The sequence below is a fragment of the Hyaena hyaena genome, unplaced genomic scaffold (assembly GCF_003009895.1).
Source record: "Hyaena hyaena isolate Hyena2069 unplaced genomic scaffold, ASM300989v1 scaffold_132, whole genome shotgun sequence".
NCBI classification, from domain to species: Eukaryota; Metazoa; Chordata; class Mammalia; order Carnivora; family Hyaenidae; genus Hyaena; species Hyaena hyaena.
Window position 1 is genome coordinate 1,758,486 of NW_024080764.1, and position 26,054 is coordinate 1,784,539.

At 35.2% G+C, this 26,054-nt stretch overlaps 1 protein-coding gene across 1 annotated transcript in view; it reads right to left on the reverse strand.

Annotated features, from left to right (window-relative positions):
• Nucleotides 1-204: 204 nt before the first annotated feature.
• The window catches only part of ROBO2 (roundabout guidance receptor 2), a 610,598-nt gene continuing 584,748 nt past the window's right edge, over nt 205-26,054 (reverse strand). The window contains exons 24-28 of the mRNA XM_039237972.1: nt 17,828-18,010; nt 15,443-15,616; nt 8,704-8,976; nt 6,701-6,901; nt 205-4,136 (exon numbers count right to left, since the gene is read on the reverse strand). Coding sequence (XP_039093903.1) covers nt 4,135-4,136; nt 6,701-6,901; nt 8,704-8,976; nt 15,443-15,616; nt 17,828-18,010 — 833 coding nt within the window. The 3' untranslated portion in view covers nt 205-4,134. The remainder of the gene's footprint in view (nt 4,137-6,700; nt 6,902-8,703; nt 8,977-15,442; nt 15,617-17,827; nt 18,011-26,054) is intronic.

Here is a 26,054-nt window from a genome sequence, read left to right on the forward strand (position 1 = left end):
ATTCTTCATCAATGTCATTGGTATAGTCATTTCTTTAAGTCATGCCAATTTCTATTTACTACTCCCCAACCCATTACCAAATGAGAAAATAAGATGATGCATTTGGTCACAAAATATTAATGCAGAGTTGCACAAGTGACAGATGGTCTGTTTTTGATTTTTCTACGAGGAAAGTCTGTTTTACATAAATGGCTTTTTTACAAATTTGAAATGTGAATATATTTTATTTTTTCCCAGTGAGTACACAATACACAATTCTTTGACAATACTATTAACCAATTTTATGCCAGTTTCTTTTCTGGTCTAACAACATCAAATGAAACACATTAAGATTTTGGACGCTGTTTGGTGACTTAAACAAACTAGTTAAAAAAAAGTCAGTCTATAAAACAAAGTATAAAAAGTCTACCCACGGCCACAAATCCCTTATCTTGCAACACTTTAAAGTCACAATAAATGCTTTTGAAAATGATGATAAGAAAAATTAGTAAGCTGAATTTCATTTAATAAAGGTATGGGGTTTCATTTGAGGTACACATTATAGAGAAGCAAAATAAAAGTAACTTCATCTCTAAGATAATGTGGAAAGACATGTTGCTTTACACCAATTCTCCACATGTAACTTGATAAATACAATGTACAGAAGCAGACGTACAAATTAGTGAATGCCATGGTTCTGCATATCTTTAATACTGATACACAATCACTTTCCAGTGGTGAAGATAAACCACAGTTTAGAGCTCATCGACATTATTATAATTATGTTGTCAATGGACAATGACATAAATTTGTTGAATAGAAATTGGAGGTGTTCTATCAAAACTCATATAAACTTTCAACTTGATATACCCACTGAGGATATATTTAAATGCCCAGGGCATTAAACTGTGACAAAGAACACCATTTTATCTGTTTTGCTAGAGCAAGTATATGTGCAATGTTTTTACTTCCCTTTGGTTATATGATACCTTAAGTGTTGATTTCGATTTTCCTAGATGCTCCCTTGCGCTGGATTCGAATCCTGTGAAGGAATCCATTGTTGTCAAATCCCCGGACTATCCCACTTTAAATACATCATGGAAAAGATCTGGAGAGGGGTAGGGCAACTATCTCTGCACACACCGAGGCATTCCTGAGCTGGAGCACTGATGGACATTCCCCAGGGGAGACTTCGCATGCTGAGAATGGAGCTGTATTGTTCAGAACCTGAGTGCACAGTGGCATTGTCTGTGAGCACAAGGTAAGTTTTACATTCTCTCGCATCCAGATTTCCTTCTGACAACTTGTGCAGGCCTTGTATAGACCTGCAGAAGAGTGAGTGCAGTGATTTCTAATGACATTCATTTACTGGGCTATGAAATGAAAAAAATGCTGGTAGGTCTCATACATATTTGTATTCTTTTAATGACATTCTGACTTAGACTGATTAGAAGCTTTTTACATATGCCATGTTGACAAAAGGTTTTGATTTTTTGCCAGGATTCCTGAATTCATTTGGAGAGCCACAGCATTTTGATCTTGCTCTATATCTATGTGAGGATGATATACTGGGTATAAGATTTTACGGACCAATTTATTTAAAACTAGACTTAACAGGGCATGTGGAATATTCTAAAAGAACATTCTAGGTAACCATAAGGTCTGTGCTGCCTGAAACTAACCAAAACAGTTAATTTTTATACACTGAAAATAGTCAGGAAGGTATATGGCTATGTCCTAGGTTATTCCAGAAGTCACTAGCATACACGTACTCTAATTTTGAAGTCTTGGTTTATTAGTCACATACACTTTTTACCAGGGTACAAAGTCTATGTGTAATAAGTGTAATGAATTAGAGCTTTAATCTAAAGTGGGTTATAGAAAAGCATCAAGAGGGAACACAAATGAAGGAAACTTTGCTTTTAAATGGAAAGAGGTGAACTAGGGAACCACATAAGTAGAAATTAAATTCCTCACATCCTACAGTTATGAATGGTATGTACTAATTTTGCACAGAAGCTTCTCACCTTCCGTGGACAATCTGACCCAGAGAAACCAAACTGCATTCAAATTCAGGCACTGATTGTAGAAAGTTGCTAAAGCATATAATAAGTATGTCTCAGAATATTTCATCTCTTCAGTGAAGAAACGAGTCACACGGCACCAAGAACACATTGGGGCGCATAAAGAACATTAGATACTCCACTCTTGCCTGTCTTGATGCAGTCTCAGGGAACAAAAATGAGAAAAATCAAATTTTGTTATCCCTTTGCTATTACAATATGACATAGAACTGGTGATCGAGCCAATAATGCATGGAGTATGAATCATCACTCAAATGGGTCCCCTATTTTAGAACTGATTCTAGTCATTACATCTAATATTTTTCAGAGTACCAACTACTGAGCACATCAGAGGGAAAACATGAGAAAGCATAACTAGAAATCAAATTTACAGCTGTGGTAGGCAGCACATGGAAAAATGTAACCAGTGGGAATTTCAGGGAAGTTCTCTTCTACTTGACTGCTTCACTATACTGTACAGTGGCTAACACATATTTCAAAGCCATATTCATTTTGACCAGACATGACTGATGTTCAGGAATTTCTTGTTCTCAAAGTCGTGAAAACAAATGAGGCAGGACACTGTGATTAATGTCCACTTAACGAGGTTTGGTTTTATTTAAAAAGTGTATAAACATGCATTGTTTCTCCTTTAAAATGCTTCTTTTTAACTTAGTCATTCAAAATGGGTCAAACATATTTTAGCTGGTAGCCAATTTCTGAGAAGTTACCATAAAATGTTTCTTTCAATAAATCTACTTACTGTGAACTGAACATACTCTGAGCACTGCCTTTTAAGCACTTACAATTTGGCTATACATCCGGTGGCATAAACTTCATTTCTTAATCAAACAAAACACAGAATTGCCTATAGACTGCATGATTTTTTTTCAAAGTCATAAATTTAAGCAATGCAGCTCTATCCTCTAGTGTGTACTGAACATGTTTTAGAAAGATGAAACAAGATATTGCAATAGAGTTTTTGCATTTGGAAGCAGCCCGAGTATGTCCTAATAATAAATTACCTCTTTAACTATTTGCTAGATATTCTAGAGTTCATTTTGTTTGTTTCCTTGGGGAACTTCATATTATATCCTGACTTAATGAGTTGGAGAGATTAATTATGGTAATTCAGAAAATGCTTTTTGAAAAAACTGTAATATAAACACAGCTCTTGTGAAACACCTTAATTTCCTGTCGCTTGTAATTCTCAGATGGGTCAATTACAATGACAGGTAAAGTTGATTCTACATATAACTTTGATTTTCTTTCTTTCTTTTTTTTAGCGTTTTTTTTTAATTTTTTATTTTTTTAGAGTTTAGTACCTCTTTGCTACCTGCATATTTTAACACCTATTTAGCCTTAAGACTTAGATCTCCTTCTTTGACCCCTGCCTTTTGTCAATAGTAAAAGCCACCTTTCTGCTTTTCTTTTTATTGACTCAGTCCCTGACATTCAAGGAAGACTTCGCCAACACTGCCCGTTCCTTTGCATCTTCCTGTTCCTAAACCCCAACTGGAAACCATCTAACGTGATTGGTTCCAACCAGCCAATCCAGCCTCGCTTACAGTACAGAAACTCCCTTCACATTCAGTCTTGTTCTTCATGTCACGAGGAGTAGAGATTTGTGCTTATCACCAAATAAAATTGCAGTGCAAAATTTAAACATAAAAGTTACACAGTTAAAAGTTAATATATGGCACCACAGCCTATTAATTCACATATAGTACAACAGACCAATAAAAACAGACAATAGTATGAACAGAGCTAAAAAGAGTGAGCTTGCATAGCAACGCACAAAAGAAATTATATACAGAGGAAAATCCTTTTCTTCCTGGAGGGCGAGTTTTGTTTTCTTTCTTTTGTATATACTCCTGACAAGAAAGAGTTAAGGTGGGTGGTGTACTTAAGAGAAGAACACAAGTAAAATATCTGTGGGATATGTGTGGCTGTGTGTCTTTACATTGAATTTACAGTTCTTTTAATAGTACATAAATAAAGAAATTGTTCATTGCACTGTTTAGTGTCATCACTTCCATGAGTTCAGACCTGGTGGTCCTTCTGAGCAGCTTTGCATGTCTCCTCTCAGTTACTCTACAAAGAGATTAAAAACATCAGAAATAAGTTTGCGTTGAAAGTAAGTAGCCTTTCATCCTGATCAGTATAACAAAAAGCAAAGCAAACAGATAATCACTGAAGATAACTTCATCGGATAGCTTTGGTGAGTGTGTAAAGTTAAGAAAATGTAGTCATGGAAAGGTAAAGAACAAGAAACACCGCAAAACTTGAAGATTTAAACTCCAAGTAGAGCTATTTCTTCACTTCTTGTGAATCTCTATTCTAAAAGTCAAAGAAAATTCCAAGTAGTCATGAATCAAAAATTATGAACGTATCTTACTAATAAACAGATCAGTAATAGACAACAATAATGCTAACTCTAGTCAAGAAATAACTTTACAGTCTGAAAGTACTTTTACTTTTCATTATTTCATGGCATCACCAAGTCTGTGATGTAAGAATAATAATAATGCAATTTTTAAGATAAGGAAGTGGAGATTAGGAAGGTAGTTTACTTGTTCTGGGTTGAGAAGACTGGAACTCAGGGCTGTTCTTCCAGCACTGCTTTCAGCCTGAATTCAAATAAGCAGCTGAAAATACTCAACAAGTATATTCAGACTTGTTGAGTATTTTCAAGTAGAAAATTCAAGAAAAAAATTAACACAAAGAGTCCAGTGCTTCTTACTGTGATATATCGTGATATCCTATCTTTCACTATAGCCTGGTATTATATTTTTACAGCTGAGTCATACTAACCATCAATGCTGGCTCTTTATTCAAAAAGTATGTATATATATATATATAATGTATGTATGTGTATATATATATATGTATATATATATATATACATACACACATTATATATACATATATATATATAATATGTTATTTTAATCAAAGTACTTCAAGTTAACTGAAATCAAAAATCAACTTTACAAGGTTGACTCTTAAATTAAAAAAATAAATAAATAAATAAATAGGGGTACCTAGGTGGCTCAGTCAGTGAAGCATTAACTCTTGATTTCAGCTCAGGTTATGATCTCAGGGTCATGAGATTGAGCCCCACATGTGGTTCCATGCAGAGCATAGGGCTTACACAAGATTCTCTCTTGCCCTCTCTCGCTGCCCCTCCCCCAAGTCTATCTCTCTCACTTTTACAAGTTCTCTAAAAATAAATAAATAGATAAATAAATAAATAAATAAATAAAGACAGATCAACTAGGGAATGAGGGATTCCTGAGGTTCCTTAAAAACTAACAAAGGGCCAATATGTTTCCATATCTCTAATGTGCTCAGTTAAAAAGGCAAACAAAACTACAAACAATTAACATAAATATTAAAATTAATTGCCTAAATATAGGCAAATTTTGTATAGTATCAATAAGACAAAATAGAAGGACTGTTTATTTAATAGAGAGCTGGAAATAGCAATGGCTACGTTATGACCAAAACTGCTCAAAATCATAAATGATTTTTTTTTTCAAGGCAAATCAAGATTTCTACTGTTCTGAAATTTGTGTATTGTACCAACATTATTGCTGGAGTTCAGGACATGATACCCCCAAATATGACGCCTTGGCATTCTGAACATCTGAATAGCTTGAAGAGTTTGAGAAACCAACAGAAGCAGGCAAGTGACTCTGATCTCCCTCCCCCAACCCAAGCTTTTTTTCTCTGAAATAGGTTCTGAAACTCCCACATGAAAGATACCGTCCTTGTACCTGTAAGAAGGAAGATATTCTTAATCCCAGAGACAGGGAATTTTAGGGCTGAGAAACTGTGTGAACAAACCTTTTTAAACTGATCCTTTTCTTCTAAGTTGCTTCTTTACTATTGATTACCCCTACCCAAACCTTTCTGTCTCATAAAACCTTCACAAGTTTATGATTTCTTTGTCTAAAAGATATAAAAACTTTCTGCTCTGGTCACTTCTTTGGGTCATGATTCATTCTTTTGTGAAGGCACGCATGTACATGTAAAAAATCAGTAAAATTTGTATGCTTTTCTCCTGCTCGTCTTTTTAAAAAAAATTTTATTTATTTATCTTGAAAGAGTGTGTGAGAGCAGCGTAGGAGCAGAGAGAGGGGGAGAGAGAATCCCAAGCAGGCTCAGCACTGTCAGTGCAGAGCCCAATGAGGGGATGGAGTTTAAAAACCGCCACATTGACCTGAGCCAAAATCAAGAGTCAGACGCTTAACTGACTGAGCCACACAGGCGCCCCCTCCTGTTTATCTTTATCAGTTAATTTTCAGACCTAGTCAGGAACCCTAAGAGGATCAAGGAAAACTTACTTCCCCTACATTATTAACCCAATGTTAGCTCTGAATCACCAGCGCCTTTTTTTCTTTTTTAAATTTTAAATGTGTTTTTTTATTTATTTCTAGGAGAGAAAGAGACAGCGTGAGCAGGGGAGGGTCAGAGAGAGGGAGTCACAGACTGAAACAGGCTCCAGGCTCTGAGCCGGCAGTCAGCACAGAGCCCGACGCGGGGCTCGAACCCACGAACCGCGAGATCATGATCTAAGCGAAAGTCGGACGCTTAACTGACTAAGCCACCCAGGCACCCCACCAGCGCCTTTTTAAATGCCCTAAAGCACTTACATAATTCACCTGTAAACTGTCCTTGACTATTTGAGCCCATGTATCCTATGTCAAGAAGGTCGCTGGCATTGCGCTGGTGACTTCCCCTCAACGCCTCGGCTTTCCTAGGTCCGGTGGATCCTTTAGAAGAAGCTGTTCCTGATGAGCTGTGACCTCCTGGAGACGGGAAACTGGGCTTGCTGTAGGGCACCAATGTCTCCTCTGAAAAAGAAATACAGAGTGCTAAGCTGAACAGCAACATGGAGGCAAAAGAAACTTTAAATATTGAGTTTAAGATGGGCTACTCTACCATTTCACTCTTTAGTAAAATTAAAAATAAGAGGTTTAATAAGGCTAGGATATTAAAAGAATTTCCATGTGCTCACAACATTTCCTATAATAGGAACTGAAACAGGATTGAATTAAAAGAAATTTGGGGATAAAAATATAATATTACATATACTTTCAGCATTTAAATTCATTACAAAAGAGAGCTGCAGACAGCAAACTGTATTGTTTAACAGAAGTATCTCTGAGCATAATTTCTGGAGTTCAGTGAGGCTCCAATTAAATTTTTCCATTAAGATTGAAGAAACATGGTATTTTTTCCACTTTAAATTATAGCAACATTCTCTTCATCAATTTAGATAAAGAACCATGTATTAGTTAAAATAAGCTTCTTAAATTTTTGTTGTTTCTTGGGATAGGAACACATTATTTTAAAGATTGTGTATTTACTTAAAAGAAAAAGAGAAATGCATATTTTAATAAATAATAAATAGTAATATAAACAGTTTTTAAAAATGCATCAACTCTCTACAAATAACTCATGATGTGTACTATTAAATACCTAAATTTTGAAACTTTTTTTCTTTCCTTTTTTCTTCCTGTCTTCTCTACCTTTTTCTTTCTTTCTTTCTTTCTTTCTTTCTTTCTTTCTTTCTTTCTTTCTTTCTTTCTTTCTTTCTTTCTTGGTATGAGCTACTATTACCATGATGAGTGCGTCTCTCCTGAGATGGTCTTTATGAAATCACAACGATCACGTGGTTTTTCTCTCACAGTCTGCATGATGTAAACTTTCTAAATGTTTCACTAAATCTAGACATTAAATTGACATATTTTGGTTCTTGCATATATTACATTTTCTAAAACCTTAAGCACCCAGTTGTGACATCATATAATTATTTAAAATGCATGCGTAGAAGATATATCTAGAAAAGATGGAGTCCAAATGTGTAAAGAATCTCTCAAATGTCATTTGTGTTTGTGTGTATATTTTAATACTCAATGAATCCTGATATGAGATGAAGTATTCCAGAAAATGTATATCTGTAAAAGGCCCAAACAACCACCACTGCTCAAAAAAAAAAAAAAAAAAAAAAAAAACAAAAAAAAAAAAAAAAAAAAAAAAAAATCCAACCACAAACGATATTTATTTTGTGACAGCTGCACGAAGTTTGATTCATAAAAAGGAGTATTTCCCAATGAAGTGTTAACAACAAACTAAATTTAACCAGTTGGAGAAAGTGTAGGCCCTGTTTAAGTTCTTTTATCCTGAGAATATTGTGACTGGGCATTTCAGTACTTTTGTTATCTCAATAAATTCAACCAATTGACTGAAAGGAGCTCTCCTTTCAAAATGACTAGTTACTTCAGTCGAAATGAAACTGGTTGAAGGCAGAGATTATATTGACATTAAGATGAAATTTAGAGGTCTTAAAAGCATTCAATATAAACATTACAAGGCAAAAAATCAAACTGTCTCCTGAATAATACAGGGAAAGAAAACTCAGAGGTCTCTTGAGCTCAGACTGCTATGGAGAGGTTAATTTGAGGAATAATCCCCATGGGAATGAGACTTAAGTTGTATGTCAGTGAGCTCTGCTGAGGAATCCCAACTTTTTAGTGATTCAAGGCAAACATATTTCAGATGCTCTTAAACAACTGCCACTTCTAAATACCTGGTAGGGAAAAAAAAAAAAAAGGTAAAAGTCCACACTTTCTTAGGACTGGGCAGAACACACCTGGTCCAACACTTTGTTTGTGTAGGGCTTTCCGTATATCTTCTTGGCGTTCTGTGGAGTTTATCCATTCTTGGGTTTGTCGCTGCCATTCTAGGGATGTTCTAGCTGGACAATCCAATGAGCTCTTTGTGTCTTCTAAGTTGGATGCTTGTGGTGTCTCCAGAGAGCTTCCTTTTCTCTCTGTTGAGTTTTCCACGTTACCAGCATGCTGGCTCGGGCCTATTTGCTGCCTTAAACCCTGACCTGGAGGGGGATCTGGTGGTGGTGGAAGATCTAAAAATTGTGAATAATGTTTAGAATGTACTAAAATTTAATGAAAAATACAGGTTTTAATTCAAGATGAAGAAAAAAACCCGTGCCCTCCTAAAGGTCTCACTCATGCAAAAGAAATTTGGTGAGGGCAAGAAAAGGCCAGTTATTTCTATCTAGAATGCATATTATTGATCTCTTTGTTATCTTTTGATCACACTGTCTTTGAAACAAAATTGGCTAATTTTGACTAATTTTCAACTATTATATGTGGAGAGTATTTTCAATTGCACATTGAGGCTAATGTTCAAGGCATAGAAGGCAATTTATGTTTTCTCCATATTTTATCCACTGTCCATCCCCACCTCCCCAAAGTAAAAATATGACACAAAATACTAGACATTCTAGCAGCTGTGTTAATAAAAGGCCTCGGGAAGAATAAAAGCTGTCGTGCCAATCTCCATAGGAAATGTTGCCCTCGGGAAATTAAGAATTATATGCCGTATCATATGCAACGTATGACCGCCTTTACCCACGTATGTGGCACATTTAGCAACAGTCAAAGGGTTAAGCTAACATTTATTAAATGCAGTTAACATTCTGCCTGACAACCAATTCTGGCTGTTCGTTTCATGAGTTAGCTAATGAGTTACAACTAATACATTATAATCTTCCAATGTATTAATTTTAATAAGTAATAACCAATGTTCAGAGTACAGATAGAATATGCTTCATGGTGCTAGAGTAGACAATGCATCATAAAAATTTGAGATGTAGTAGAATAGATAACTTTGCCAAAAAGCTCTTTAAATGAAATATAAGATGTGAAAAAACTAAAAGTTTAAATGCTTAGCTAATTTTTCATTTTCCTTTTATTAGTTAGCTGTTTGGATCATGACACCTTTATACTTTGATTTGTCTTCAACTGTGATATCATAGTCTCTTCTTTCGTATTTCTTTAAGATTATATTAGTTGTATTATCAGATTTATGCCATTATACTAGTTGCCATTTTACTAGTTATAACTAGTATACTAGCTATACTCCTGAACATTCTAAACATTCTTTCGGATTATTATCTTGTAATTTTTTTGGTATACTGCTGCCAACTTCTTTCTTCAGCCTTAGAATATCAGTGATTATATAGTATCAATTATTATTGATATAATATTGATATACATATTGATATATCAAGTATATATATTGATGATATATAATTGGTTCATAAAATCATATCACATATAATACACATATTTATATTATTAATAGGGGATATTGCATATCATATACCCCATTATTTCTCAAGACATTGTTGTATTTGTGCTCTTATTTCTAATAGTACTGTTTGTGAAACTTAAAAGGAAAAAGTATAAATTTCTTGTGTACAAAAGACAGCTTCCTTCAGGAAGGCCAAGTTGCTCTTTTTAAAGTCTTTGTTAAGAAGCTTTATACCTCTCTCTTAATGAGCAAAATGATATTGCCCTCCATTGAATTGACAATAATACTCTCCTCTGCATCTGTTTTGGGAGTTCCTATGTTGAAGCAGTATTCCCAATTCGTATGTATGTCCTCTTGGTAGATTATGAATTACTAATTATTGAAGGGAACAAGATTTCCATCTGGGAGAATACAGTTGCGGTTGGAACATTTCTTCCAAAATGAAGAGCTAATACAATATCGTGATATCTTTTGAAAAATAGTGCACCAAGAAGCGTAGTGTTTCTTTTGTATTCAATGCTGACTTCCTTCAGTATATATTATTGTAAATGTAAAGCAATTATTTCATTTGAGTATTTGGCCTTAAGACTGCCAGCGGCGGGGGGTAGGGGGAAGTTATTATATTTGCTTTCAAAATAACATATCTTGGCATTGATTTTTATTCTCCATCAAAGTAGCTTCATTTTTAAAATGGACAAAATGGCATCTGCTTATGCTAGCTAAAGTTCTGATTACTGCTAAATTTAACCTGAAATTATATGGCTACATAATTAAGTCATATACTTGGAGTTAGTATACTCTAAGAAGAAAATACATGGTGTGTGCATTGAAATAAATGAATTAGAAAAAAGATGGGATTAAGAATGACTGTGGAAAAACTAAAAATATGTAATCAAGTAGGTTTACTTAAATTTATTATTCATTTCCATGTTGATTCAATTCAACTGAATCAATTCACTAAAGAGTCCCTTACTGGCCTATTGAGGATTTGCCATTGTTAGACACACAATAATCCAATGAAGTATGTGCCATTATTATCCTCTTTTTAGGGGAAAAAAAGGAAAGAAGGCAAAAAGAAATCAAATACCTCCAGCTTGGATCTCTCTTTGTCAACTACAGACTTACATGACTAAATCCACACTGAGGTGTTCAACTTAGATATTTAGAAAGCATCTAAAATTTCACACTGAGCTCTGGACCTTCCATTACAAAACACGTTCTTCTGTAGTGTTCATCATCTCAATTAGTAGCAGTTGCATTCTACAAGATGACCAAAACTTTGGAGTAATCGTTGACATCTCTGCTTTATAGCCTGTCTTAATTTCATTAACAAATCCTGTGGGCATTGACCCCAAGGTACAGCCAGAATTCAACTTTTCTCATCATTTCCACTGATTCAACCTGGGTAGGAACTTCTAACATCAATTCCCTATATTACTTCTACAGCCTCCTATGTGGTTTCTGTGCTTCTGGCATGGAAGTGCATTTAATCTATCTCAACATAATAGCAAGTGTAGCTTTTTAAAAAATACAAACAGGGTGCCCTGGGTGGCTAGGTGGGTTAAGCATCCCACGTTTGATTGTAGCTAAGGTCGTGATCTCATGGTTCAATTTGTGAGTTTGAGCCCTGCATCCAGATTGGGATCCTGCTTGGAATTCTCTTTCTCCCTCTCCATCTCTCTCCCATGTATCCCTCCTTTGCACACACACACACAGAATTATCCTTCTCAAAATAAATAAACCTTAAAAGAAAAAAAGAAAAGAAAATAGAAACATAAGTAAGAGCATGTTACTCTTGCATCGGGCTCTGTGCCTATCTCTCTCTAAGTCTCCCTGACTCATGCACTATCTCTCATTCTCTTTCTAAAATATTATTTAAAAAGTTTAAAGCCCTACAAACACTGGTCCTTGCTTACTTGTCTAACTTCACATTTTATTTTGTGGCTCTCTCTGCTTTAGTCACACTGCTTCTCTTACTTTTTATCAAAGTATAAGCCTAGCCTTTGTATTTCTCAACTTCCTATGTTTATTCTCCATGACACTTACCACCATATTACCTACTTTTATTTTCACATATATATACATATATATATAATATAAATATTATATATATAAAATATAAATAATATTTTATATTATATATATATATTTGTTTTTATATATCCTCAATAGGATGTAAGCTCCAGGAAGACAAGGAATCTTGTCTGTTTGGTTGCCTATCATTTGGTATGTCCTTAGTAAATATTTGAATGAATAAATTAATAAAGAAAGAAATTTGCTCAATGGTCCAAGCTATTCTGTGGCAGCACTAGGAAAGAATACCTTCTCTAACCAGGGCATTAGGAAGGAGGGCAGAACAAGCTAGAAGGGGATGATCTAGGGAAAAAGCGTTGATGGATAGAAAACTACCTTCTCTGCCTTCTTTCTTCAGCCTTGGTCAATATATTGGTTTTAAAAGGTATTCTTTGACTTATACAATTGAAATAGACGATTTGGAGTGAGGAATGACTGCTTAGAAGAGTATTCAAAGGAGAAGAACATTCCTTGACATGTGTATAGGTTTTTGCATAGCCTGTGAGACAGAGCCTGACGTTTACCACCATTCTCAATGCCTCTTACTAGACACAAGAGAATATTACTTTCCCAGTAGTTTGTCTGATGTCATGTGACATTGTTCTTGTCAATGAGCTGAGAAGTGGTATGTACCACTTGCAGGCCTGACCAAAGAACCTCTTAAGTGATCACCCCGGTTTTGTCTTCCCCTTACTCAGAAGCCATAAATGTTTCATTTTAAAAATAATGGTATCCCAATACTGAAGAAGCATGTTTTCTCACATTAGTACTTAGACACCTGAATTTTATAAATATTATGTCCACAAGAAACAAACTTTTGCTGTACTGAGCCACTGAAAGATAGAAGTTCTTTGGTATAGCAACTGGCAATAATTATTCTGATTAATTTACACAATTTTAATATGTTTAAAGCAAAAGTTTTAGTGTAAAAATGTTTATGCACTAAGTGCTACTAAACAGTAACCTTTCCCAAAAGAAAAGTTTGATTTTACATACACATACTAAAAAAGTATTACTAATGCATGGATTGATACCATATAAATGCTATGAAACATACATTTACTATTAAATAGCAACATCCTTAAGGATAATCTGTAAAGTGCCATCCAAAATAAATGCCCTCATCTCATAAGTAAAATATCATTGGCTCATACACTTGGGAAGACATGAGGGCCCAAATTGCCTTTGCAATATCACTACTTCCAAAATATATCTACTAGCAACACATATTCCATAACCTGGCTTTGAAATGCTGGGAAATCTAAAAGTTAGGAACCTATTTGTTATTGAGAAAGATTAGCAATGTATTGATCATCCTTTAAATTATGAGAAAGGTTGTTTTAACCAAACATTCTGAAAAATCTTGCAAGGAAAGTATTTTAGGAAGAAAAGGACAGCTCTCTATTTTGGTGATTTATATTTTATATCTTCCACATATTCTGGATATAATCTTCAAATGTTTCAGAATTTTTTTTTCTTTTTCCACAACATTCATAGCAGGAAAACTATACAAAATTATTAATTCTGAGATATATAAATAGCATGCCAGTGGGAGGTATAAGAACAACACTACTGACTGCTTTAAGTGCTCAACTCATCTTCAGATCATCTGAGGCAGCAAGGCAGTGGTAAGCATTTTTGTTCGGCACAGGATATTCGTTTATAAAGCACCAAAATCTCAAGTGTACCCTTGCTCTCATATTCCATTAAACACTTCCCCATGAAAGCAAAGTAACAGGAAAGATAAGTAAACCTGAAAGCTTTTAGAACTTTGAGACATGACAAGTCATGTTTGACGTTTAAAGTCTTCCTTGCCTTAAAAAATGACAAAAGAAAGAACAAAGATGGTTGTCAGATACAGACCCCCTCCCCCCCCCCCCCCCCGCCAAAAGAACCTAATAAAGAACAAATGTTTCTTTCTCAACTAGGACTCATTCTGTCCTATAATGATAAGTCTCAGAGACTGAAATGAATGCTAAGGACTCACTCACAGTGTCTCAATGCTGGCTGCACATTAGGTTCAATTATGGAGCTTTAAAAATACTCATAATTGGTTTTCACCCAGAACAATTAAGTCACAATCTCCAGAGTACAATTTAAGAGCTCCCAAGATTGATCTAACGTCCAGTCTGGTTAGGTTCACTCTTGTGGTGTTTAGTTGAACTACCTCAGGACAAACTGTGTGTTCTTATAGAGGATAGTGCAGAGAAGAGAGAAGAGATTTACCTTTGGCTCAGACATCATATTAGAATCTTTACATATATCATCTTAAATACTTCTTAGAATAAAACTTCGTGATAAATAGTTGTATTCTTACATTAAAATGTATGGGAATTAAGTTGAACATATGGGAAATAGATCCTGCTCTGTAGCGCTGTTGAACTCCTTTTCATTGAACAAGGACACCTCCCAAGAATATTGCACTTCCTGAAACCAACAGTGGTTAAGCAACTATTCAAAGATTGAATGCTATACATAAATAAAAGAGTTGAAATAGATCAACAAACTATGGTCCATGGGTCAAATTCAGTTACTGCCTGTTTTATCAATAAAGTTTTATTAGAAATCAGTCACACCCATTCACTTCTTTTTTTCCTAGGGGTACACTCCCACTACAATAGTGGTGTTGAGTAGTTGTGACACAGACTGTATGGCCAGCTGAAGTCAAAAATATTTACTATCTGAACCTCTACGGAAAAGTTTGCTGACCCATCCACCAGCTGATCTGTAGCTTTTTATAGGCATGAAACTAAAAAAATTACCAAATTACAAATTATTTCTTGGTCTTTTTCAAAAGTGAAATACCACCTAAGTTATCTTAATTTGATATCAGAAATGTTCCAAATTTAGTATTAGAAATGCATGCGAAGTGTACATGCTACCTATGTTTTTTCCCCCTAATCTCAAAAGGGAATGTTCATTAAAAAGCATTAATGGAAAAAGCCAGAATGTCAGCAAAACCAACACTGAAAAGAGGTATGGCATATATTTCTTGGGGCTTGGTAATATAGAAAAAATTCCAGATTGTTAAAAAAAAAAAAGAGGGTGTTTTATTTAAACAAGACCATATTGCTAGATTTTCTGCTTTGTTATATAATGAGGTGATGCCTAATCTACCATAGCTACTTTAATCTAGGTTAATGGTTTGCACAGAGCACATCTCTTCAAGGAGGAGACAAGAGAGAAGGAAACAAACCTACCATCTGTCATTCCTTCCCTTCGATGAGGCAATGCTGGCTGTTGGTCCATTCGCCCTCCCTTGTGTTTTTTAGTGGGCCGAGGCCTCTGACTCTGACTCAGGGCTGCGCTGGTATTACTGTCAGTAGAAAATGGGCTGGTTGGTCGAGGTCTTTGAGAGGAGGTGAAAGCTTTGCCTAAAAGGAAAACAAAGGGAATGTGGTACAGAGAATGTCATAAGGCATTGACTGTGCTTGTCTTGTATTTCTGCTCTTAGACTAATCTATAAACTTGCCTAGAGATGCCATTTGAAGATACCAAATACTGGTGCATCTCTATAAAAAAAAAAGCCCTGTTGTATTGATTTTATCCAATTTTTAGTAACCAACATACCACCTGCTGAAAAAATTTAAACAAATGGGTACAAAACAAATCCACCAACCAAAAGGTTGATATTACTTGATTTATTATTTAACTTTGATGATCATAGTGATAGTTTCATGGATATATGCAAATTCATGCTACTTTTACTTCTCAAAATTAAGGAAGTTATTTCTGAAATGAATTATGTACTGTCTTATTTGCTTCATCAAATCTTATCCTTGGAATCTTAGAAACTCTCTTTGAGCACAGAAGAAATGTCCTGAAGTAATTGCATTTGAAAATTTACATGAAAGGTCTGCTCAGAGACATATATTAAACTGACCTTACCACCCATACAAATACATGATGAATTTTACCTCTTTTACAGAAACTCAGTAACATTAGTGTATAGTGTAGGATAGATAGCAGGTTAAAACCACCTTGCATATCCAAAGTGCAATAGGTATTTTCTGATGAATATTATTGTATCTGAGCAGACTCTAAATTCTCATTGCAAAATGAAACTGTGTTATGTCCTTTACTTGAGCCTTAGTACCTACGCGGGGAAATTTATTTTTTGAAAAGGGTAGCTAATAAATTTCAACATCTTATGATTTCAATATAGTGTTTATAATGGTGAGAGAAGGTTGGTTTATGTGCATGTATTTATTCTCTTGTGCACATTTTTACTTCACACAAAATTATTGTATGTAGTTACATTTTCTTAAGTCAATGTGACATGATACTGCTTAATGCTTTATTAGCTATTAGCATACATGCAAGAAATGCACTTATGCCTCCTAATTTATTAGTTTCTTTGCACTGTCTCACTGCTGTGCTTACAGCTATCCACAAAAAGCACTCAGGCAACATAAAGTTTCTGACTTATGCCTTATAAAGCAAGAAAATTCAAATAACCATTATATTACAACATATTTTAGTTTGGATGCTATATGAAAAATAAACCTCTGCAATGCATGGGGAAAATTTTTTATATCGTATGAAGATTCCTAATGCATACTCAAAAGAAATACTGATGTTATAATTCAGAGAAAATGTCCAAGACTGATTTTTATGACCTGAGAGTTTAGTGAAGGGTCAAAATCGTTTTTCTTCACTTTACTATTTGAATACTATTAAGATTTCAAAAATGCACTTAAAGTTTCATTAGTTTGTTTTGTAGGGTAGCTGAATTTAATTCATATAGTAGAACCTCCTTATATGTGCATTTAGGAATTATAGTCATATAAAAGCATGTATCATGCCAAAGTTATTTTGTTTCAGTAAAACAAACACAAATTACCGATCTATTATTAGAATGACTCTCATATTTATTTTGGGCAAAATAATCAGATATATGAAAAATTATATAATTGGTACTCATTTATTCTCAGAAACCCACAGTAGATTGTGCTAAAGCGCAATACGCATGCAGTCATCATTTTATTCAGGTTGCAAATGCAGTGGGTGTATCTTTAATTAGCATCCTTTAACACAAATAATACATTATTGGGTTAAAATTTCAACAGCCAAACAATTAATAAGACCATCAGCCATTTGAACTGTTAGACTGACAGCCTTAGACCCAGTCACCCCATGCTGAGGAAGCCTTCCCAGAAAACACATTTGCAGAAAGAAATGGGGCAAAGGAAAGTAATGGAGATAAAAGCTGAATAATTTTAATCACTGGGCACTTTATTGATTGTGTGAGAAATTTGCAAAGTGTGAGTTATTGAAAATTTAATGGCAATCTCAGTTGCAGCTTGGCTGTAATATAGAAAGGAAGCATATTCCAATTAATCAGCAGAACCATGAAGGGAAAGGGAAATAGATGATAGAAGGGAGTGAGTGGGAGCCTATTCTTGGCTCTGCAGAAGTAGCATCAGAAGAGCGTTCTGGTAATTGGGGATCCCAACCATGGTCATGCATGTTAAAGAAAGCTTTGCAGTCAGAATCACTGAGGGGAAAGAACAGGAGAAAAAGAGCTCGGTGTCTAAAGGACGAGATTCTCTCATGCAAAGAGTGTGGACTCAGAGTCTACCAACCTGTTCTTGTAAGGCTGGTTCCCTCCAGCCTAAAACCAGCTTTATCTGCTGCTGCCACCAGTGCTTGTGCAAAGCTGCCGCTGGCAAAGATGGAGCCATCTGAGGAGCTACCTACACTAGATCTATGACTAGAAAAGTTACGATCCTCATCAGATGCAGAGCCCCATCCATTTACCATTGAACCTAAAAACAAATGTAGTTGTCTAGTGAGTGGTATATATTGGAGAGCCCATCTGCTTGTACACACTCTGCTAAGGAACAAAGAGGCTGCCTCAATCCCTCACTCCTCCTTGAGGCAAGTCTGAGTTCATCACGACTTCTTTAGCCACATGCAAGCATCATCCATGTTTTAAACATTCACAGTGCGCAAGAATGAATCTCATTTAAAACCTGTATCTGTTGGCAACACATGAACAGAACACGTTTCATATGGTTTCATTCTTAACATTGTCTGAATCGTTACATAGTCATTTTCCAAAAGAGAATTGCTCTGCATGTTTTATGTTGTGCCATTCAGAGAAGAACACTTTTAATGAAGTAAATTAAGGTGTATAAAGTAAACTTATCAAGGACTCACATGAAGAAATAGTGTGAATATATCTTGAATGTAATACAGACTCTAATGATAATTTCCATTAACTATACACTTGTATACTGTGGAAGTTGTAGAATTATTTCAAGGATTTGAAATACAAATTTAGAATAATCATGAAATATCACAACAAACATTATAAACCAAAAAATTGTATAAATGACATCAGAGCAAATAGACTTAGAACAAAAGAAAAAATTCTATTAATGTCCAAGCTCAGAATGCTTTCTTGGTATTTTAATTATTTGAAAAATTCCAGCTTCTCTTTGCTACTAATCATTGTCTTAGAAAATTAACCATTATGAAGAATAAAATTGGCATTATTATGGATTTTTCTGCAAAATACAAAATGGCAATAGAGGAAAAGAATCGCACTTTGATGTGTCAAAAGCTGCAAAATATGAACATACAGAGAAATAGCTTTTATTCTTCATTTTTGGCAAGTTATTTACAATTTTATATTTTTTCCTAGGCCAAGTCACACTGAAACTGTAATCTATTACTTAATACAATGAATATTACAATATTTATTTCAGTTGTATACCATTACTTTATGACGCCGCAAAATGCCAAGTATGGCTCAGCCTACATTTTTCTAAAAAGAGAGCTTAAAGAAGTATTTAGGAAGTTAATTTTAGCTTCTAAATAAACCAATCACCTATTCACGTAAAAGAGATTAAAGCGAAGTGCCGTGGATTTCCACCCCCTCCCCCTTTTCTCCAATGTTTAAGAGACAACAGTATAGTTAGGGGTATTGCTGTGATGAAGTATTTGTACTTGTAGTCGAGGTCCCAGGATATAGTAACACAGGTTCATGCACTTGCAAGAGAGAGAAAACAGAAACCAAAGGGGTTAGAAGAATCTGAGAAGTTAAAAGGGTGTTAAGTGTAGCAGAGAAAGATAGAGTTTGGATTCTATTTGCCAAAAGCACAAGGATGCACTTCTTACTTTCCAAACAAATTTCCCTGACACGGGCCACTGCAAGTAAGCACAGATAACGCCAGCAACTGAGCCTCCTCTGAGAGATCCATTTCTGAGTTAATAATCACAAGTCAAGGACCAAGAGGCCAAAACGAAGGGAGAAATGATGTCATGGACTCTGCAGTATAATGCTACCATAGATAAGAAAAAAAAAAATCAAAGTGATTCAGTCCATGATCACCAGAGAATATGAAACCCTAGAACTGAGGATAGTTTTGAAATACATGAAAGCTCAGTCTTAGTCCCTGCTACATAGTGTTTTCTGTATTTCTAAATGTCTGCTGAACATCTGCAAATAAATCTGTGCCAGCTATCTGAAACTCACACTTCAAACAACATCTCCTTTCCTACTTCTCCAATTTCATTCCTAAGCTCTCCTGATTTCCTTCTGGTCCCTTTTATCTTCCTCATGGTCATCTGAAGTATCTTTTTCATCTATCACATGATTTGGTTCCTCCATTCAAAACCTGACCTAGTTTGCCGATGCCAGACCCAACTGACAAGTTAAGCATTTGAGATCCTTCAATACCTAGTCCGGTCTCCCTTTCCAGCCCCAGACCCTCTTAACAGCCTATGGACCCCCACTGCCTGACCTACCTAGCCTTACCTCCCATTCCTTAACACACCTCTGGATTGTCACTCATTCTACGGACCAATGTCAGACTTCAAAGTCCAAATCAATATTTCTTCTATCACCTTGATTACACTTTACCTGGAACTCTGTCTTAGGAAGAATTAATTTCTCTGCTTCCTGTGGTTTTCAAACAGTATGCACACAGTAGCATATCAGGTCTCTATAAACTATAGTTTGTTGTCTACAGATATTTCTTCTTCTAGACAGTGGAACTCAAGAAATTAGGGACTATTCTCTTACTCATTTTCATATTTTTGCTATAGGTGTTTTGCCAGTAGAAATTCAACAAACATTAGGCATACTGAATTAAATGTCTTCCAACATTCTCATTACTCAGCATAATTCCTATGTGATTCTATCCCTTGTGCTATTTCCCAGCAATGAATTTATGTTACTTATGGAAAAAATGTACTCAAAAGAACTTCTAGGAAATATAGTAAATATGGAATATAATGTCAGTCAACTTTTGTTGGTAATGTGGACAACAGGAAAAGATGTGAGTTATTACCCAAAAGGGAAAATTAAAAAGACTGTTATTATACATGTCTTGGCTATGATTTGATACACTTGAATATAGACATTCATCAATATCTTCCTCAAAGTAAGATAATAATGTTATATTAAGTGGCAATTAACTTTTGTTTTTCCCCTGAATTCCCTATCCACACTCAACCATCTATCTTAATGTACATAGTCCATTTTTTAAATAACTGAATCTTTTCTTTCTTTCTTTCTTTCTTTCTTTCTTTCTTTCTTTCTTTCTTTCTTTTTTTTTTTTTTTTTTGGCTTCATGTGTGGTTCCAGATTGAGGATTTGGCATTTTGACACGTGGTCTCTGAATCTGAAAATGTAGGAAAACTCCTATATTAGAGCAGTGCTACTAACAAATGCCACTCAGGGACATCTCATAACAGAGTTAGCTTGACTTTTTCAAAAACACTCTGCTCATCTCCTGTGACAGTAAGTCCTTCATACGAGGATTGCAAAGTACAAGTTTGCCAGTTCTTAAACTGATATCAACTACTTCCTACCTTTTTGTCTTTGCTCTGAGTTTATCTCGATTGTTAATACATCTTTCCATACCCTAAGAAATCTCAGTTGTTTGTGAAGTTTTCTTTGATGCCTCCTTTTCTCTATCCTTAGGAAAGGAGAGTAGCATGGAAGACATGGCTTCCAGTAGGTTTTGGCCAATATAGAAACAACATTACCTCTGTTTTCTTTACTACTCTATGTAACAGCCAAGAAATTAGACAGATGATTTCAGAGTTGAAGTGACATGTGCCACATAGATTTGGCCACGGTGGACCATAGGAATCCTCATCACCCCAAGCTAAAGAGAGGCAAGTGTCCTTAGGTTAGTATAGTTGAGTTCACCTTCAAAATGGAGGGCAATAAGTAAACAAATCCAAAAAAGGCGACGAATTCTCTTTTTTCCTTGTCCCTTTGATTTTATCTTTGATAGCCCCTCTTCTCTAGTTAGGTATGATATATGGAATGGGTGTGTTTGTGGGGAATATTTTCAAAAAAATTGAGAATACATCATGAATAAAAAAATACAACATATATTAAATTTCCTCCATGTTGTAAAATTGTTTTTTAAAATATTTTTTTCATTTTATTTATTTATTTAGAGAGAGAGCATGAATGGGGAAGAAGAGCAGAGGGAGATAGAGAGAGAATCCCAATCAGGCTCCATGCTCAGCATGGAGCCCAATGTGGGGCTCGATCCCATGACCCTAAGTTCATGACCTGAGCCAAAATCAAGAGACAGATGCCCAACTAACTGAGCCACCCAGGCACCCTATAAAATTGTTATTATTTTTTTTTAGCAATAACTGATTTCACTTATCTGTGGGTATCATTCTTGCTCCTTCTTTAGATTTAAGCATCAGGAATGATCTGAACATATATGTAACCATTGCAAAAAAAAAAAGAAGACAATGATAGGAAGAAAAGAAAAACACTGATTCATGAATTAGAAAGTTAGCAAGTTTGGGGAGAACTAGTTTTCTTTCATAAAGGTAAATATAAAAATAAAAGTTCTAGAGTACAGAGAACAAACTGAGGAGGGTTGCTGGAGGGGAGGTGGGTGGAGGATGGGCTAAATGGGTGATGGGCATTAAGGAGGGCACTTGTTGGGATGAGCACTGGGTGTTGTGCTTAAGTGATGAATCACTGGGTCCACTCCTGTAACTAACTTGAATGTAAATAAATAAATTTAAAAAAATTAAAATGAACATGAAATGAAAGAGTTCAGGTAGAGATTCTTTACAAATTATACACAATCCATCCAGTTTGACATGTTATGGCCCCAAACATAATCAATACATATTTAAACATTTAATGAAAAATGAATTTATGTCACATAGCCAAATTTATTTGTGTTTACATTTTCAATCTTCCGAAATTTCTCAGGTTTAAAGTTGCTGAAAGGCCAAAATATCTCAAATTTATTCAAGCTATTAAAGAAGAACTGCATATAGGACATTAAGTTGTTGCTCAAATGTTACTGAGCAGTAAAATACCATGATAAAGTGGCATCTTGCTGTGTCTCTATTACATCTTCAGCACTAAAATTAATTTATGATCAGTCATCAATTCATTTACATGTCGTTTTATGCTAAATCCTTCCTTGCTGATAAATGCTTATCCTTAGATCCATTAAGCTAGAGTAAAGTCTGTGCTTTATAATATGACCTTGCTAATTGTTGCATTACCATTTTTATGAGATACAAAAACTGGCTGTCCCCGATTTTTTCAGCCAATATTCAATCCAGGAACTCTTCCTATTAAATACAATCAGTCTAACTATCTGTTAAATAAAATCTTCAGCTATAAGTGTCTTTGAACAAATCCATCCAAATATTGACCCCGGCTTAAATGTAGAAAAACATGTCTAATATTTAGAAATTCTTTCCTCACTGAAACATATTGAATATGCAACACTTCCACTTGCATTCCTCAGAGAGAAAGAATGTGTAATATACGTGGAAAGCAAAGTAAGCAATTAAAAAATGTCTTCCTTGGGACATATGACACCTGTTAACTTGCTCCACTCAGATGAATACATGATATTCCCCTTTTATCTGTTAAATTCTGAAGTAAGTAAGTAATTTCTTTTTAAATACATCACAGCTGTTCAAGTAGTGTAAGATAGTGATTTCATTACTTTTAGCATTATCTCCGAAATTCTCCTAATACTATAATATTTTCCTTAAGTTTTTGCAACAAAAATAAGGCATCGGGTCACACTTTTAAGAGACCAATTCTCTAAAAGCTGTGTGGTCGAGTGAGGTGGTGAGGCTGCCAGGTTCTACTCTGTTCAAAATGATCTGGCTTGGGAGTTCCAGTAAAAACCTCCAAAGACATAAAATACAAAAAATATAGAGCCACGATTTCCTTTCAGCTGTGGTATTTATGTGGGGTCCAGCAGTTAAGGAAACTTTTATTCGTTTCACTTCATGGCTCTTACTCTCGGTTGTACTTTTTGTGATCAGTGAAGCAGTTAGAATCTTGGCTCTGTGTTCAGGACATTTTCCTTCTGTCCTCTCTCACATTGCCTTCTGTTTCTTTTTTCCTGTGGTGGAGTCATTAAATGCAGGAAACACTTACCCTTGACTCTCATCATGGAAGACATAGAAAAAGGTATTAACTCCTCTCCCTACACTGTTGCCCAGAAATGGTGGATTTGGCATTTAGGAAGAAATATGGCAAGCATATTCCTAAACAGTTCTATATGTTTACTTTCTAGCCCAAATGGGAGCATGATGTGCTTTAATCAAGATAGTTTTAGACCTTATTACTACCAAAGAGATTTAAATTATGGTATAAATTATTCAGATTCCCCACAAAAAGTGCTGATGCAGTTGATTCTTATTAGTGTGAGTCACCATAACTGAATATAGAACTAAACATAAGAAACTAAGTAATAGAAGTTACAGCTAAAAATTAATACTTTTTACTCTTGATTAAGTGCATGGGGGGGTGGAAGGACTAATGTTTCCAGAGGTATAATTATATGTCATATTTGTATAAATATATATTTATTCAAATGTGTGCACACATATACACATGCACACAGAAAGGATGAGAGAGACAGAGAAAGACAGAAATAGAGATCCATATGTTAAACAATAGACCAAGAGATCATTTTCCAAGAGATCATTTTCCTTTTAAATACGTTAAATTCAGAGATTAAAAAAAAACAGTTGGTCATATCCAGAGGAAGGATCATAAAAGTAAGATATTTATTTTGCAAATTCTTCTGCCAATTATCAGGTGGGTATAATGTTAAAAGATGTTAAGCCCCTCCGTGACCCAATTTCCTTATCTATAAAAAAAGAACTAAAATAGGGTTGTGACAGGTAAGTGATTAGAACTTTAGGACAGGGATTAGTGAACTTTTCTATAAAATGCCAGATACCAAATATTTGAGTCTTTGCCGTATCTTTTGTTTGTTTGTTTCATGTTTCTTACAATCATTTACAAATGTAGGAAACATTTTAGCTCATGGAGTCACAACAAAAAAAAACCAGGTCACTGCTTGGAAGAGTGCCTTGCACTGATCAGGGCTACGTATGTGCAAGCTAGTATTCTTCTTGTTGTCGACGACATTATTATTATGATTGTTGTTATTATTATTATACATAAATTCCTAGTCAGCAGGTTGGAAGAAAGAGACATTTGATAAATGTCTGTTGTGGGAATAAATAAATAATATTTATTTACTTTCAAATACATTTTCCACGTTACTGAGTTTTGGAAACTGAATGTATATTTCTCCTTAAAATCCATGTGTTAAAAGCCCTAACCCCTAAAGTTATAGCATTTGAAAGTGGGCCCATTAGGAGGTAAGTAGGTTTAGATGAACTCGTGATGGTGGGTTCATCATGACGGGATTAGAAACCTTTTAAACAGAGACCGGAGAGCTTGCTGTCTCTCTCTCTGCTTTGTGAGAATTTGCATGGAGATAGTTGGCTGTCAGCCAGGAGGAGAAATTCACCAGGAGCCAAATCTCCTGGCACCTTGATCTTGGACTTCCCAGCCTCCAGAACTGTGAGAAATTAATGTTTGTTGTTTAAGCCACCCAGTCCATGGCATTTTGTTAGGCCAGCCTAACCAGACTAAGACACTGAGGTTATGGGATAGGCAACTACTGATAATGTTCCTCTCTTCTTGCTTTTCCATTCATGGATCATTGTTTCAAAATGTAAGATGTGTATCACGGGGCTCCGGGGTGGCTTAGTCGGTTAAGCATCCGACTTTCGCTTAGGTCATGATCTCGCGGTTCGTGGGTTCGAGCCCCGCGTAGGGCTCTGTGCTGACTGCCAGCTCAGAGCCTGGAGCCTGTTTCAGTCTGTGACTCCCTCTCTCTCTGACCCTCCCCTGCTCACGCTGTCTCTCTCTCTCTCCTAGAAATAAATAAAAACATTATAAAAAATTAAAAAGAAAAAAGATGTGTATCACAAATTACTTAGTTGTTTTGAAAATATGTGGAATTAATAGAATTATTTCTTTTACAGATGGGCTCTGTATCTATTCCTTAATGTAGTTAAGTGTTGGTGTGTTATATATACAAGTAAAATCTTGAATTGTACACACTGGCTTATTACCCCATCTCTGTGTTATCATTGGATTATCATTCTGGTTGGCTTTGGAGTTTCAGGGAATGGAATATAACTGTTTTTTACATTGAATAAAAATAGTTATTAGTTTCATGAAAATGAAAATCTCTACCAAAGAATTTAGGTGAAAGTAATGACTGAATTCCTCACCCCACACACGAATTTAGAACCCTGAGTAAATTACAGTACAATCCGAAACCTTTCTGTGGGCACTTCCCATCTTAAAAACATAAAAAGCCAATGGCAACAGTGTCTGTTTTATTGCCCACCTCAATTAAGGCCATTAAACTAGGTTTAAGGGTCCTAAGAAAACATAAACACTTTAGAACTATATTCATCAGCATGTTGATTTCTATAACATTTGGTCCATACATATATTCACCTTAGGGTCATCCT